This window comes from Brassica rapa, chromosome A03, assembly GCF_000309985.2.
Source record: "Brassica rapa cultivar Chiifu-401-42 chromosome A03, CAAS_Brap_v3.01, whole genome shotgun sequence".
Taxonomy (NCBI): domain Eukaryota; kingdom Viridiplantae; phylum Streptophyta; class Magnoliopsida; order Brassicales; family Brassicaceae; genus Brassica; species Brassica rapa.
Window position 1 is genome coordinate 11291369 of NC_024797.2, and position 12818 is coordinate 11304186.

Consider the following 12818-nt stretch of genomic DNA (forward strand, 5'->3'; position numbering starts at 1 on the left):
TTTTCTTGTTCAGATCTAATGTATTTACAAATATTAATATCATCCGCATTTAATAATTTTTATCTCGTAATTTACAAATTAAAAAAGAAGAGTTATTTTTTACTTCAAAATGCACTAGTTAATCATATGCATTATGAAAAATAATTTATGGAATAATATGGTATTTTATTGAAGTTTAATATTAGTGATTTCTATTTAAAATTTCTATTTTAATATAAAATGTTATTAATTAATAGTGTGTAATATTTATATATATATATGCTAGTTATTTACAAATTTTTATGAATTCAAATTAATTATAAAAAATATAAGAACCTTAATATAAAATACAAATAATTTTAAATTTAAGTTATGCTTTTGAAGATAATATTTTTAAATATCAAATATAAACTTTTTGGAAACTTCAAAATCGAGTGTATCTCTGGAGATACTTTATTAACAAAAATGAAAATAAATTCACTAACTATCCAAAAGGCCAAAACCGTCCCTTCTATCATACTTTCTTTTCTTTTCTCTTTTTTGCTAAATGTCTCTTGCTTTCTCTTTCTATCTTTCTCTACAAATTTAATTCTCTTTTTTCATTATTTGGCAAAAAATCCTTATATTTTTTATATATCCGTTAATTACTTATGCGACTATCCATTTGAAATTGTACATTTTTAATAAAACGTCCTCACGTGTGAGTCACCTTGTGATCTGTGGAAGCCGACGAATGTCACAGTGTCTAAACAGTAGACGACGCGTTAAAATCAGTTGTTAAAAAGTTTAGCATGAGTGAATGAGCCCTCACCCAAAACCCGCAGGCTCCACAAGAGATTTCAACGATGTTGAGTTGATATCTCTCTCCACCGTCTACTACAAACTGTCGGCGGAGTACTCTCCTTTGTTTAATTATAGTTTTATATTTTTGTATACTATTTGTTTGATGTACTTTGGAGTTGGTTAATTACTATTATGTGAATAGAATATGGATAAAAAAGAACCAAAAGCTTAGCTGTTGCACTTACACATTTGTTTTTCGTTTCAACTTGTAAAATATTTAATTACTTATTTTAGTAACTTCTCTCCAGCTTCCATATGACTCCAACAACCCATGTCGTTTATCTTTTCGATACAATTAATCCCACATTATAAAATCCTGAAGAATTAGTGTACCTTCTCACACACACTATATATTACACGGAACAATAACTTTATATGAAGAAACTATCGAAATCACTTGACTACATTGTTTCAATGGGTTAAAGAATTGTATAATCTACGTCCGTTTGAATTGAAGAATGTTTTAAAAACGACTGATATATATATCATATGCCATAATTCACTAACCTAAAATATATGAGACCAACCGTTATTTTCTCATAGTAGATGGGAATTAAATTGCTTTATCTGGACGAAAGTGATACAATTCTGAACTTTCGTAGTTGCACGAGCTACGTTTTAATCCTATTAAATATTCAGTACACACTATTAACTACAAATTTTTAAAAGTTAAAATTTTAGAAAAAGAAGAGAAGAGGAAGTTGCCCTACGATACTAAAGCTACTCTTCTCCACACACTCCCTAGCTTACTGTATATAAAAAGCCTCTTCAAACCTTTCTCATTATTCATTTCACAAATATAAACCTCTAACCAGACGACAAAAAAAACACATTTCTTGATTAATGGCGCCTTCGAGTTCTCTAGCGATTTCTCCGAGGAAGCTCCGGTCAGACCTTTACTCATACTCTTACCGAGACGGTTCCAACACACCACTCGTCATCTCTGTTCTCTCGTCTGTTATAGAACGGACGGTAGCTCGGAACGAGAGGATCAGCCCGAGCTACGGTGGTTTTGGTAAGACATGTGTCTTCGATTGCATGGAAGTTCCTGACATGACGATCCAATCGTATTTAGAAAGGATTTTCCGGTATACCAAAGCCGGTCCATCAGTTTACGTTGTTGCTTATGTGTACATTGACCGGTTCTGTCAAAATAATCAAGGTTTTAGAATCAGTCTCACTAATGTACATCGTCTACTTATTACAACCATCATGATCGCTTCCAAGTACGTCGAAGACATGTAAGTTAAAAAAAAACTATTTAAAATGTTGTTAAATTCATTTTATTTGTAAATTCTTGAAAACAAAGTCGTGGTGTTGGGTTGACTCATTTTTCTTCTCTTTGACAATTACAGGAACTACAGAAACTCGTACTTTGCCAAAGTAGGAGGGTTAGAGACAGAAGATTTGAACAACATGGAGTTGGAGTTCTTGTTCTTGATGGGGTTTAAGTTGCATGTGAATGTGAGTGTGTTCGAGAGTTACTGTTGTCATCTTGAGAGAGAAGTAAGTATCGGGGGAGGTTATCAGATCGAGAAGGCATTACGTTGCGCTGAGGAAATCAAATCGAAACAAATTGTTCAAGATCCTAAACATCATCATCACCATCAATTTTCACGAGTCTTGTTGTAGTCAAGAAGAACTCTGTTTTTGTTTGTTTTTGTCGGTTTTGGGGTCTTTGACTTTCTGATCGGTTGGGCTTTTCTTGAATGTAAATGTAAATGCATAATATATAGAGACTTTTTTATGTGTCTACGAATCAGCAATGCAGATTATTGTATGTGTACCTATCGAGGTTTAAGGAAATGGTTTTTATACACTAATATACAAATTTTTTGTTAATCTGTTTTTTTGTCATCTAAATAGTTTCTTAGACATGTGAACTATCAACACTAGCTTAGAGCATCTCCAACCCTTCTCTATATTTGCCTCTAAATGCTATAATAGAGTAAAATCAGCTCCAACCCACCCCTATTTCTTCCCCAAAAATAGAAATTGCTATTTTTTCCTCTATATTTAGGGGAAAAAATAGCATTCCTCTATAATAGAGGTAAACTTTTTTATTTACAAAGTAGTCCTCAAACTTTTTATGATTGTAACTAAAATATTTGTGTATGAAGAAATACAATTCTTACAATATAAAATCACAGTTTTTTGTTTACATACTAATTATTAATTTTTATAACTATAGTTATAATTAAAATAAAATTATTATTATTTATTTAAAAGTCAATTATAATTAAAATAAAATAAAAAGGTTATTATTTTATTTAAAAGTCAAAGACTTTTTATTTAAATATTAATCAATACAACATATTAAAACAACTTAATACTCCAAAGAAAAAATATTTTGCAGCACAACAAGAAGCATGTAGAAAAGATGTAGAACATGCATTCGGAGTTTTACAATCACGTTTTGCGATTGTGAAAGGCATGTACGTTTTTGGAAAAACAAAGTACTACATGATATAATGACTAAATGTATAATTTTACATAATATGATTATTGAGGACGAGCGTGATCTCGATGCACCGATTGGAATTGGAAGAGAAGCTCCACCTCCGGAAGTCCAAATACCAGATAATGAAGATAACCGATTCCAAGAGTTTCTAAGTCGATTCAGAAAAATCAAAGATAAAGAAGCTTATTTCTCACTTTGGAATGCATTAATTGATCATTTATGAGAAACATTTAGTAATAATGATTGTTAGATAATGGTACTTTGTTTTTTTTTGTCTAATGTCTTTTGTAATAAAATGTTTAATTTAAATAATATTGTAATTTTATGAAAAAAATTCAAAAAATATAATGAATGGGTTAATTTTCAACATTTACAAGTTAGAGGTGTAAAATATAAAATAAAAAAAGAATCTTCCAAGAATATTCCTTTTTAGGGGAAAAAATAAAGGAATACATTGGAGAGAAACTCACTTCTATTATAGAGTTCCTCTATTATAGAGAAAAAAATAGAGAAATACATTGGAGATGGTCTTAGACACTAGAATCAATTGATTAAGAAATGGGTTGCCACCCGTGATTGTGAAATCTCATAAATTATGTATTAAATGCTTAGAGCATCCGCAACAGCAAACTTTAAGGGGAGTCCTTAGAGAAAAAATAATTAAATAATCAGTGGATCCCATCAAAAATTAAAGATTCAATCTTTAAAATTCATAAATAAAAACTCGTTTTAATGAATCATTGCACTATTTGTGGTACTCTACGACATGTGGTAGCCCGTGATTGATTAGTATTTTTTTATCTGAAAAAAAAATAATAACTAAAAAAATCAAAAAACATTTTTTTTAAGGACACCATTGGAGATGCTCTTATATTGTTGGTAATCTTAGGGCCTTGTTCATCTCATAACCAAACAAATGCTGTTTTTTTTTTCTTTTTCGAAAGAAACAAAATGTTGTATTTATTTGTTGGTTATAGACTTATTGTCTGAGGAATTTACATTTTAACTAGCAAGCGCAGGTGTATTTACACTTTCTAACTTGGGACGATTGTCTTTATTTTGGAGAAACAAAAAACACAGTTCCTGGGTTTCTTTATTGAGGTAAATAATAATAATAATCTAAAAAGTTTTTCTTAATATATATAAGAAATTAAAAGTAGTTCAAAGGATTAGACACCAAGTATCTGGCTTGCGCCTTTGCGCCCATGCCTAACTTACATGTAACTTACTTTCGTAATGGATTATTAATTAACTTGAAGGAACCATTTAGCAAGTAAAAGTCCAATGAACACGCTCCTGGAAGATGTACAAAACCTACGTAATGTTTTGAAATTTGTATTGGTTACTTGTTCATTGTTCGGAAAAAAACAATAATTCCATTAGCTTACAAATCTGTAAGGATTACTTTCAAGATTAAATCCTATAAAATATTGACATCCGTTAAAAAAGTTTATATTGCAAAGTCTTAAATCCTTGAACTTGTTTCCAAAATTTTAAACTCAACAATCAATCTTAAAAAACTACTTTCCAATTTCTGTGTGTTAGAAAATCTGGAGAAGTCAACTGAAAATATGTCAAAAATATACGTTACTAGATATATATAAGCAATAGAAGTTAATAAAATATACATAAGAAGTTATATTGACAATATAGCATATTTTGGTCAACTATCAATAATTTATGAAGGAGTTATCTTATAACTAGTGTTACTTCAAACGAATTCTTCATGTAAAAAACATTATAAATATCAACATCATATAATGCATCAAATACACTATAGACTTGTTTAACCAAAACAAAGTATATAATCAATGGCATCATCATCACATATATACATTGCTCTCTTGGCTCTTTTTGCAGTCTCTTTAAAATGTTGTTATTGCCAAAATGAAACGTTAGCTGCCGGCTGGGGCAACGCTGGTGTTACTTGGTACGGTGAGCCTGAGGGCGCCGGTAGCACAGGTACGTATCACCATTTGCAACAACATATATATAATTTTATTCTTCTAATAATTGGATTTAAATGAAGTGTATATATATATATATATATATGTTAATATCTATATAGGAGGAGCTTGTGGATATGGCATGGTAGTAGCTAACCCACCGCTATACGCGATGGTTTCAGCCGGAGGCCCTTCACTATTCAACAATGGACAAGGATGTGGAACATGTTATCAGGTTCGTATCAATATATAGAATAAATTGTCTGGAACGACCCGAAATGAGACACTAATATATACATACTTAACCAAAGAGTAACGACCTGTATATATACATAAATATATTCAATAATGACCTATTTCTTCGTGGTCAGGCTAGATTTAGTTTGAATACGTAGCATGCACTACAACAAAAAGAGTGAATTGTATCACTTAAATTACATCACAAAAATAAGTGATACTATTTTACATTACTTATTCTTAAATGAGACAAATAATTATAATTTTAAATCAGTTATAGTAATTGATGTTGTTATTAATTATTTTAACATCACTTCAGAAAAAATGATATGATTTCTTTTAATTTGTATCATTTTAAACAAACTGATATAATTATATCAACTTAAATCAATTACATAATTGATGCATTTATAATTTTTTGTTAATGTCACTTATTTACGTGATACAAAATTTACATCAATTAAAATTGATGCTAATTTATGTTACTGCATTTTTAATAGAAATTTAGAAATTTATATAAGTTTTTTAAACACTTTTTGAAACACCAGTTTATATAAGTTAAAACATTTTGTCGATATAAATTTATCTTTCTCAATTCATTTATTTAAATGTCCACAAGTAAGATGTTAAAATCTCTGAAAATGAACAAAATACAATTACAAATCGCTTAAATGAATATCCTAAAAATCAAAAACCAGAGATTACGAGAAGTGGTTACGATTTTTATGGCTTTAAGTTTTCTTTATGCCTTTGATATAATTGTCTTCCTAACCGTTCACCACAAACACATCATCTTCTTTACTTTCGTGATTATCATTTATGGATTCCGTTTCTCTCAAATCAAGCAAATTTTAAAAATCACGATGATGAATTCTGTTTCTTCTTTTTCTTTTCTAAACAATTCTGTTTCTTCTTATGCATCAGATAAATCTGACGAGATGTTTCTGAAAAAGTATTTTTTTTTCCTTCTTCTTGTTTCCATTTTTTCTGAATATCTTTAAATTTTAAGACTTTATGTTCATGGTAAAATGATATTTTCTATAGGATCGAGAACGTATGGAGATATAAGAAGAGACGATGGTGACTCGTAATCTAAAGGAAAAGTAGAAGTGTCAAGAAATCAAGGTTGAAGGAGAATGTTTTGATGAAGATTGATGATGAAAAGAGAGAGATAGAGAACGAGAAGAAAAAGAATACGAATCTTGAAGAAATTCTCATGGCTAATTCTTTTTAACTTTTCTTTTTAATAATTCTTTTGATCTCTCAGTTCATCTTCTTCCCTCTTCTTCTTCTTACTTTGTTTTAAGTCTCTTTAAATTTTGTAATTTCTTTCATCGTCACATGTAATAAAATGTAAAAATATTTTATTTAGTTTATCTATTTAACATCAATTTATGTACAAATGTTAATACTAATTTGAATCAATAATTACAAACGATAAAATTATTTTAATTTTAATATTAATTTAGCTTTAATTACTATAAATTATATAAATATTTAAAATCATTTATCTTAATCGATGAATATATACATCACTTTAAAAGACTGATGTAAATGTTAGTATCATTTTTTACAATTGATATATATTGGGAATCATTTAGAATAATTGATGTAAATATTAAATTGTTTTGTATCATTTATTAATAAAATGATGTTAATTATTTGCATCACCACTTTCAGAGTCATTTATTTAAATGATGTAAAACTTATTTACATCATTTATAACTAATACAAATATATAAAATAAATGATGCTAAACAACCATTTTTTTGTAGTGATGCATGCAAGTCTAGATGATGCCACGGTTGCAGACATATATTTTTTCTCAACCATATTGTAAATATATCAATGGCAATGCATGTGTATATATTAGATTGTGTGCACCGGGACTGCAGCGTGTTCAGGGAGACCAATAACGGTGACGATAACCGACGAGTGTCCCGGTGGTCCTTGCGCCTCCGAACCATTCCATTTTGACCTTAGCGGCAAAGCTATCGGTGCCTTAGCCAAACCTGGCCAAGCTGGTAGTCTTCGAGCCGCTGGTGTTCTACGTGTTAGTTATAGACGGTACGAATATATCTTATTGTTCTCCTAAAACTCAGTCTCGGTTATGACATTTTAAATTTTTCATAGTACTCAAATAAAAGTTTATCGTCTTATTCTTTACTTCATAATACCTTAAATATACAACTAAGAATATCCCATAAAATCGTGATGCACTAAAGAACCGATTTATGCTCCATACCGGCTTGCAAAACTCTATATGTTTTATGTCATTCAATTCTGTTATTTTACTATTTATCTAACAAAAAGGAAATTTATTATTATGTTTTGTTTTGCAGAGCTCCTTGTTTATATAGAGGGACTAATATAGCTTTCCATGTTGATGCCGGAGCAACCCCTTTCTACATGGCATTTGTTGTGGAATATGAAAACGGTGACGGAGATTTGGCCTCTGTTGAAATTCAACCGGCTGGCGGAGGATTTATAGCCATGCAAGAGATGAGGTCCGCCCTGTGGAAAGTAAACTCCGGCAGTGCTCTGAGAGGTCCGTTCAACATTAGACTTACATCTCGCGAGTCTCGTAAAGTAGTGGTCGCTCAGGGGGTTATTCCCGCAAATTGGAGAGCCGATCAGACTTACCGGTCAATCATTAACTTTTAGAGTTTCACTGTTGGTCAAATTGTATTTCACTCATTTCGTCGCTCGCTCCTACACAAAATACTGTGGAGAAGAAGCTTTTTTAAAATTGTTTTTTTAGTAATAATCAATTCTATTATAACAAAAACGAGTTTATCATATGCGCCCATATATTTACTATTTTACTAAATTATCTAAATCAAGGGAATTCTCACTGTACAAGAAATATGAAAAATATATGTCTATATGTTTTTATCTTTTTTTTTTGAAAACGTGTTTTTATCTTCTATACAAATGCTAGGGACCTTTATATAATTATAATTAAGATATATAATATAACCATATGTCCCATATATGGAAACATGAAGTGAAATTATATATGATTGATTAAAAGGAAAATGTACGTAGAAATATAAATAAATTAGTACTTCTACGCGTAAGTATTTTCTGGAAAATTATATTGAAAAAAACTTAAAAGAGATTTTCAGCATCATACAAAAATATGAATTCGTATGATCACCGACACTAACCACTAATACATTTTCTAGTTTTCTTGTATACTTGTATTACTTTTTATAATATTTTATCGATGATATACATTCAAAGAAATTATTGAAAAGAAAAACAAAATGTTCAGTAATTCCTACATTTTATTTCTTGCAAAATTCACCTTATATTTTTCTTACCATTTTCATCGTGTAAAGAAACAATTAACATATCAGACCATATGTAGCTTAGCCACTACGCCACATCTGGTTACTCAAAGACGCACTAAAACCTAAGTGTTTGCTCATCTCGTTTATATACCTTGTAAACCATACCAAAACCATCCCATCCAAGCTTACTGAAATAGGACAAGTCTTACAAATAACTTTCCAATACAAAAAGTTAAGCCAATGTGAGAGGCGAATACAACTTGCAAATGTCAAAAAAAATAGGGCTTGGAATAAACTTAATGGCAATAAAGTTTGATAACTGAGTCACCACCTGCCGTGAATAGCCATGGCTGCCTTGGATGAAACTTGCAGTCCAAGACTCCTGCCATCAAAAAATTCAAAACCCTTAATATGAATTAACCTCTTAATCTCTTAAAGAATCGAAACACATATGATTGACGGAGAATAAAAACTGACCTCCTTTTGAAGAATGGCCTCTTAGAATCTCCAACGGCACAATCAAAGGATTCTCATTAAGATCACTATAAACCTTTCCATGGAACACATAAGCTGTTGAATCCTCCGAGCACGAAGCAAACAACGGATACGAACGGTGAAACCCCACATTGGTAATGTCTTTAGGATGATTCTTGAGAATCTTGTACGGTTTCGAAGACAGGTCCATGTCAAACCAACACATCTTCCCTTCTTTGCTTCCAACTACCAGATTATCACCACCAGGATGAATCGCCATTGATGAGATTTCTCTCAGCCCTGTCTCAAGCTTCTTTATAGGCTCCCCGTTCTTGTGAAGATTGTAAACACGCACGTACTTTTTAGTGGCGATGATGAATAAGCCACGGTGATTGGGATGAAAAAGTGTGCACACTGGAAGTCCACGCATCTTTATTGGGAGCCTTTTTGTTGAATGTGCTGAGAGCTGGTGTATTACAACACCTCGCGTTTCTCCGCCTGGCATGACTGCTGAGAGGTAGTCTCCTCTTGGATGCCAGTCAATATATGATAGGTTCTGAAATACATAATATGAAATAACCAAACCAGTTAAAGTCAATGTTTTTAAAATATAATTATTTGGTCATTTCAATATGGTTCAACCGGGTCAAACCTAGTTCAATATACATTTTAAAAAAAAAAATATATGATACATAATTAAAATAAATATAAATATTAAATATTACAAATATGACTAGTTGCAAACAAGGACTTTTCTAAAGTAAATGTGTACCTTGAAGTGTCTTATCTTGATCCCTCGATATTTCTCATCTGGAAGCCACTTTGCAATTGCTGCAGCTATGATAACATGGTGCATCAAGAAATACACAAATAAGGAGAGGAGTTAATAATTTTCTTACAAACATGTTGGTGTGTATACTGAGACGCTTACCAGCTTCATCAAGTTCTGGAAGGTTATCTAAGCGAAGCAGCTCTTCAATCCTTTGTTGTTCCTCATCAGTGCCAAGTTCAGTGTTCAGGAAAAACAAATCTACTCCCCTGCAAATGTGAAATATGATGGTTTCAGAATACAGAAGCTGATAAATAAACTCTCAAAGATCCCAACTCACATGGCGACGGCTAGAATTGGAAAGTCAGGAAGAGGATTCCAGGCAACACACTTAACAGCTTCATCAAACTGCCAGACCTTAAGGCATCTACCAGTCTCCACTTCCCATATACGAACAGATCCATCAGTTGAACCTTTGAAGAACAGAAAAAGAAAAATGAATACAAAGATTGGCATCGTGCAAAACAAAAGAAAGCTCAAGAAGATTGGATGCAAAACAGTAAATGATATACCTGAGGCTATCCACTGGCCAGAACATTCAGTGGATATGGAAGTAACAGGTCCTGTATGGCCTTTATACTCAAGGTAACATGAGTTTGGATAAGGTCTAAGATCCTTCCTACTAGGTAGCTTAGGCTTCAAAGATTCAGGATCAATGTTTATCTGAAGAAACAAAACACACTGTGAGATTAAAAAAACACAGAAAAAGAGATGATCAAATTAAGTACTCACTCTCTTCTTTCGGACTCTGGGACATAGGTAAAGATCCAAACAACGATCAAAAGATTCCTTTAGTGCATTCTCATATGCTGGGATGCTTCTCAGAGATGTAAACCTATGCACATATAAATTTTACCATGAGGCTTCAGCTAGCAAATACCAAAGACAACTAGTGAACAAAGCTTTACATACCTTTTAGGAATGAACTTTGGACGATCTTCCTCATACATCAACTCATAAGAGGCTTTCTCTTCCTCTGATGGAATGTACTCCAAAGAAGGATTGTAAGATTCCTCGTGTCCTGGAAGTTTTAGTTTGGGTGGAGGAATATAAGTCAAGTGCTTGCTCTTTTGATCTGAAGCTGAATCATCACCCCATAAGAGGTACACATTAGGTTCCTCTTCAGGCTTATCAAACTTGATCAGCCCCTTCCTTATCGCTCTAACCAACTTAACAACTTTTTTGGCTTCCCATTTAGAAGGGATGAACCTTCTCTTGGGTTCCGGTGCACTTGAGAGCGGATGTATCGCATCGTCCCATTTGAACCAGTCAACATAAGGCTGATACCACCACCAAGAGAATCAATCAAAAGGTCCAAATCTTTGAGATAAGAGCTATACACATAAAACTACAAACATACCGCATATGGATCAAAGTCAGCATGTGGAGCTTCTCCTTTGAGCATTCTACGAATGAGTTTGCTCTCTTCTTTAGTCAGCTCCACTTCCTCGTCATTATACTCATCGTAAACTTTGCGCCTAAAGTGTTACTAACTTACATCAGCATAGTGTTTACTATCTAACTTATATACACCCAAAAATGACCAGAGAAATATTGAAACAGACCAGTTCTTGGAGTCATCCATAGTTGCAAGAAAAGAGTCAAGCTTGTCTCGTTTCTCCTTCTTGGTGATCTTTTTACCAGTGATGTCATAACCGATATGTTTCTCGTCTTTGTACCATTCCAATGGAACATCTCCAACTGTGTTCCTTGGAGCAACCTAACAGATTTAACAAGATAAAAACTTTTGTATATAATTTATAAAGTGTTATAGAGGAGAAGCATCCACCTCATCTTCTGATGAATCGCTCTCTTCGGCTACTTCACGTTGCTCAGAGCCTTCATCATCACTCCCATCTTCCTCCTCGCCATTCTCACTATCTATCACTTCATCTGAGCCGTCGTGACCTGAATCATCTTGTGTCTCTCTATGAGAATCGAAGTCATCCTCGGAGTCGAAGATGTCGGAGTCGAAGTCATCGGAGTTTAAAGAGCCTGACAAGCTCTGAACATCACAAACACACAGAGTTAACCAAAGAAGGAGGTCGAAGGTATGAAGGAGAAAGGGAAGAAGATGAAGAATACATCTCCGTCGTAATCGGAATCAGTGCCGGAGTCTAAGAGAAGGTCTTCTTCCTCTTTGGAGCTTTTCACTTCCTTTGCTTCTTTCTGAGATTTTAAAGGGACGATTTTTCTCATGGGTTCTTTCACTTGGTCTTCGTTAGCTCCTTGGCTCTTCTTCGTCATCGGTGCTGAAAGAGAGGTAGAGGGGTTTGGTCTGAGGAAAAACCTCTGTTGCAGTTGCAGTTGCAGTTGAGGGGAGGAAGAAGATTTAGGGTTTTAGGTTCGTTATTTTCTTCTTTAACTGTTACGGGCCGTTGTACAAAACAAATTGTTATGGGCCTCACTATTTTAATGGGCTTTCTTCGGCAAGTTCTCTTATTTACTTTTAGTTAGACCATATACAAGGCTCATTTCATTTTATTTTTATCTTTTTGTCGTCTAAGCTCATTTCATTTTCAAATACTTTTTTTAACATTTCATATTATCTCCTCTTTCGTCTAGCTAATTTATTCAACACTCATTTTATTTTTAACATGTACAATATTTTGTTTAAAAAAATTGAACACCCTACTTCACCATTTTCAATTTATACTTTTATCTTTTATAATATAATAACTATAATAATATTTTATTATAGTTAACTTAAAAATTAAAATAACATAACTTTTAATAAGAAGAATTTTGAATGT

At 32.4% G+C, this 12818-nt stretch overlaps 3 protein-coding genes across 4 annotated transcripts; 2 read left to right on the forward strand and 1 right to left on the reverse strand.

The window, feature by feature from the left end:
- The first annotated feature begins 1434 nt into the window (after positions 1-1434).
- LOC103858153 (cyclin-U2-1) lies at positions 1435-2574 on the forward strand. The gene is made up of 2 exons (XM_009135449.3): positions 1435-2063; positions 2178-2574. Exons 1-2 carry the CDS (start codon positions 1666-1668, stop codon positions 2452-2454), a joined length of 675 nt encoding a protein of 224 aa, XP_009133697.1. The 5' UTR covers positions 1435-1665; the 3' UTR covers positions 2455-2574.
- Positions 2575-2617: 43 nt separating this feature from the next.
- On the forward strand, positions 2618-8646 carry LOC103858154 (expansin-B4). Its single transcript, XM_009135450.3, has 4 exons — positions 2618-5245; positions 5352-5464; positions 7340-7533; positions 7809-8646. Exons 1-4 carry the CDS (start codon positions 5095-5097, stop codon positions 8128-8130), a joined length of 780 nt encoding a protein of 259 aa, XP_009133698.1. The 5' UTR covers positions 2618-5094; the 3' UTR covers positions 8131-8646.
- Positions 8647-8919: 273 nt separating this feature from the next.
- LOC103858155 (ribosome biogenesis protein BOP1 homolog) lies at positions 8920-12556 on the reverse strand. Of its 2 annotated transcripts, none has more exons than XM_009135451.3 (12): positions 12151-12556; positions 11855-12070; positions 11631-11785; positions 11426-11543; positions 10978-11345; positions 10798-10900; positions 10578-10728; positions 10346-10478; positions 10168-10274; positions 10009-10073; positions 9240-9792; positions 8920-9144 (listed from the first exon to the last, which is right to left on the reverse strand). In XM_009135451.3, exons 1-12 carry the CDS (start codon positions 12310-12312, stop codon positions 9059-9061), a joined length of 2217 nt encoding a protein of 738 aa, XP_009133699.1. In that variant the 5' UTR covers positions 12313-12556; the 3' UTR covers positions 8920-9058. The 2 variants fall into 2 exon arrangements, with proteins under 2 accessions (XP_009133699.1, XP_009133701.1); XM_009135453.3 differs by having other exon boundaries at positions 8921-9144; positions 10009-10067.
- Positions 12557-12818: the final 262 nt, after the last annotated feature.

Excerpts from the sequence above, each read along its gene's own strand:
- LOC103858153 (XM_009135449.3), top strand. The coding sequence starts at position 1,666 with ATGGCGCCTTCGAGTTCTCTAGCGATTTCTCCGAGGAAGCTCCGGTCA. Across the intron at positions 2,064-2,177 it reads TCCAAGTACGTCGAAGACAT|GAACTACAGAAACTCGTACT; the intron begins GTAAGTTAAAAA and ends TGACAATTACAG.
- LOC103858154 (XM_009135450.3), top strand. The coding sequence starts at position 5,095 with ATGGCATCATCATCACATATATACATTGCTCTCTTGGCTCTTTTTGCA. Across the intron at positions 5,246-5,351 it reads TGAGGGCGCCGGTAGCACAG|GAGGAGCTTGTGGATATGGC; the intron begins GTACGTATCACC and ends ATATCTATATAG. Across the intron at positions 5,465-7,339 it reads GATGTGGAACATGTTATCAG|ATTGTGTGCACCGGGACTGC; the intron begins GTTCGTATCAAT and ends TGTATATATTAG.
- LOC103858155 (XM_009135451.3), bottom strand. The coding sequence starts at position 12,312 with ATGACGAAGAAGAGCCAAGGAGCTAACGAAGACCAAGTGAAAGAACCC. Across the intron at positions 11,786-11,854 it reads GCGATTCATCAGAAGATGAG|GTTGCTCCAAGGAACACAGT; the intron begins GTGGATGCTTCT and ends TAAATCTGTTAG. Across the intron at positions 10,275-10,345 it reads CCAATTCTAGCCGTCGCCAT|GGGAGTAGATTTGTTTTTCC; the intron begins GTGAGTTGGGAT and ends TCACATTTGCAG.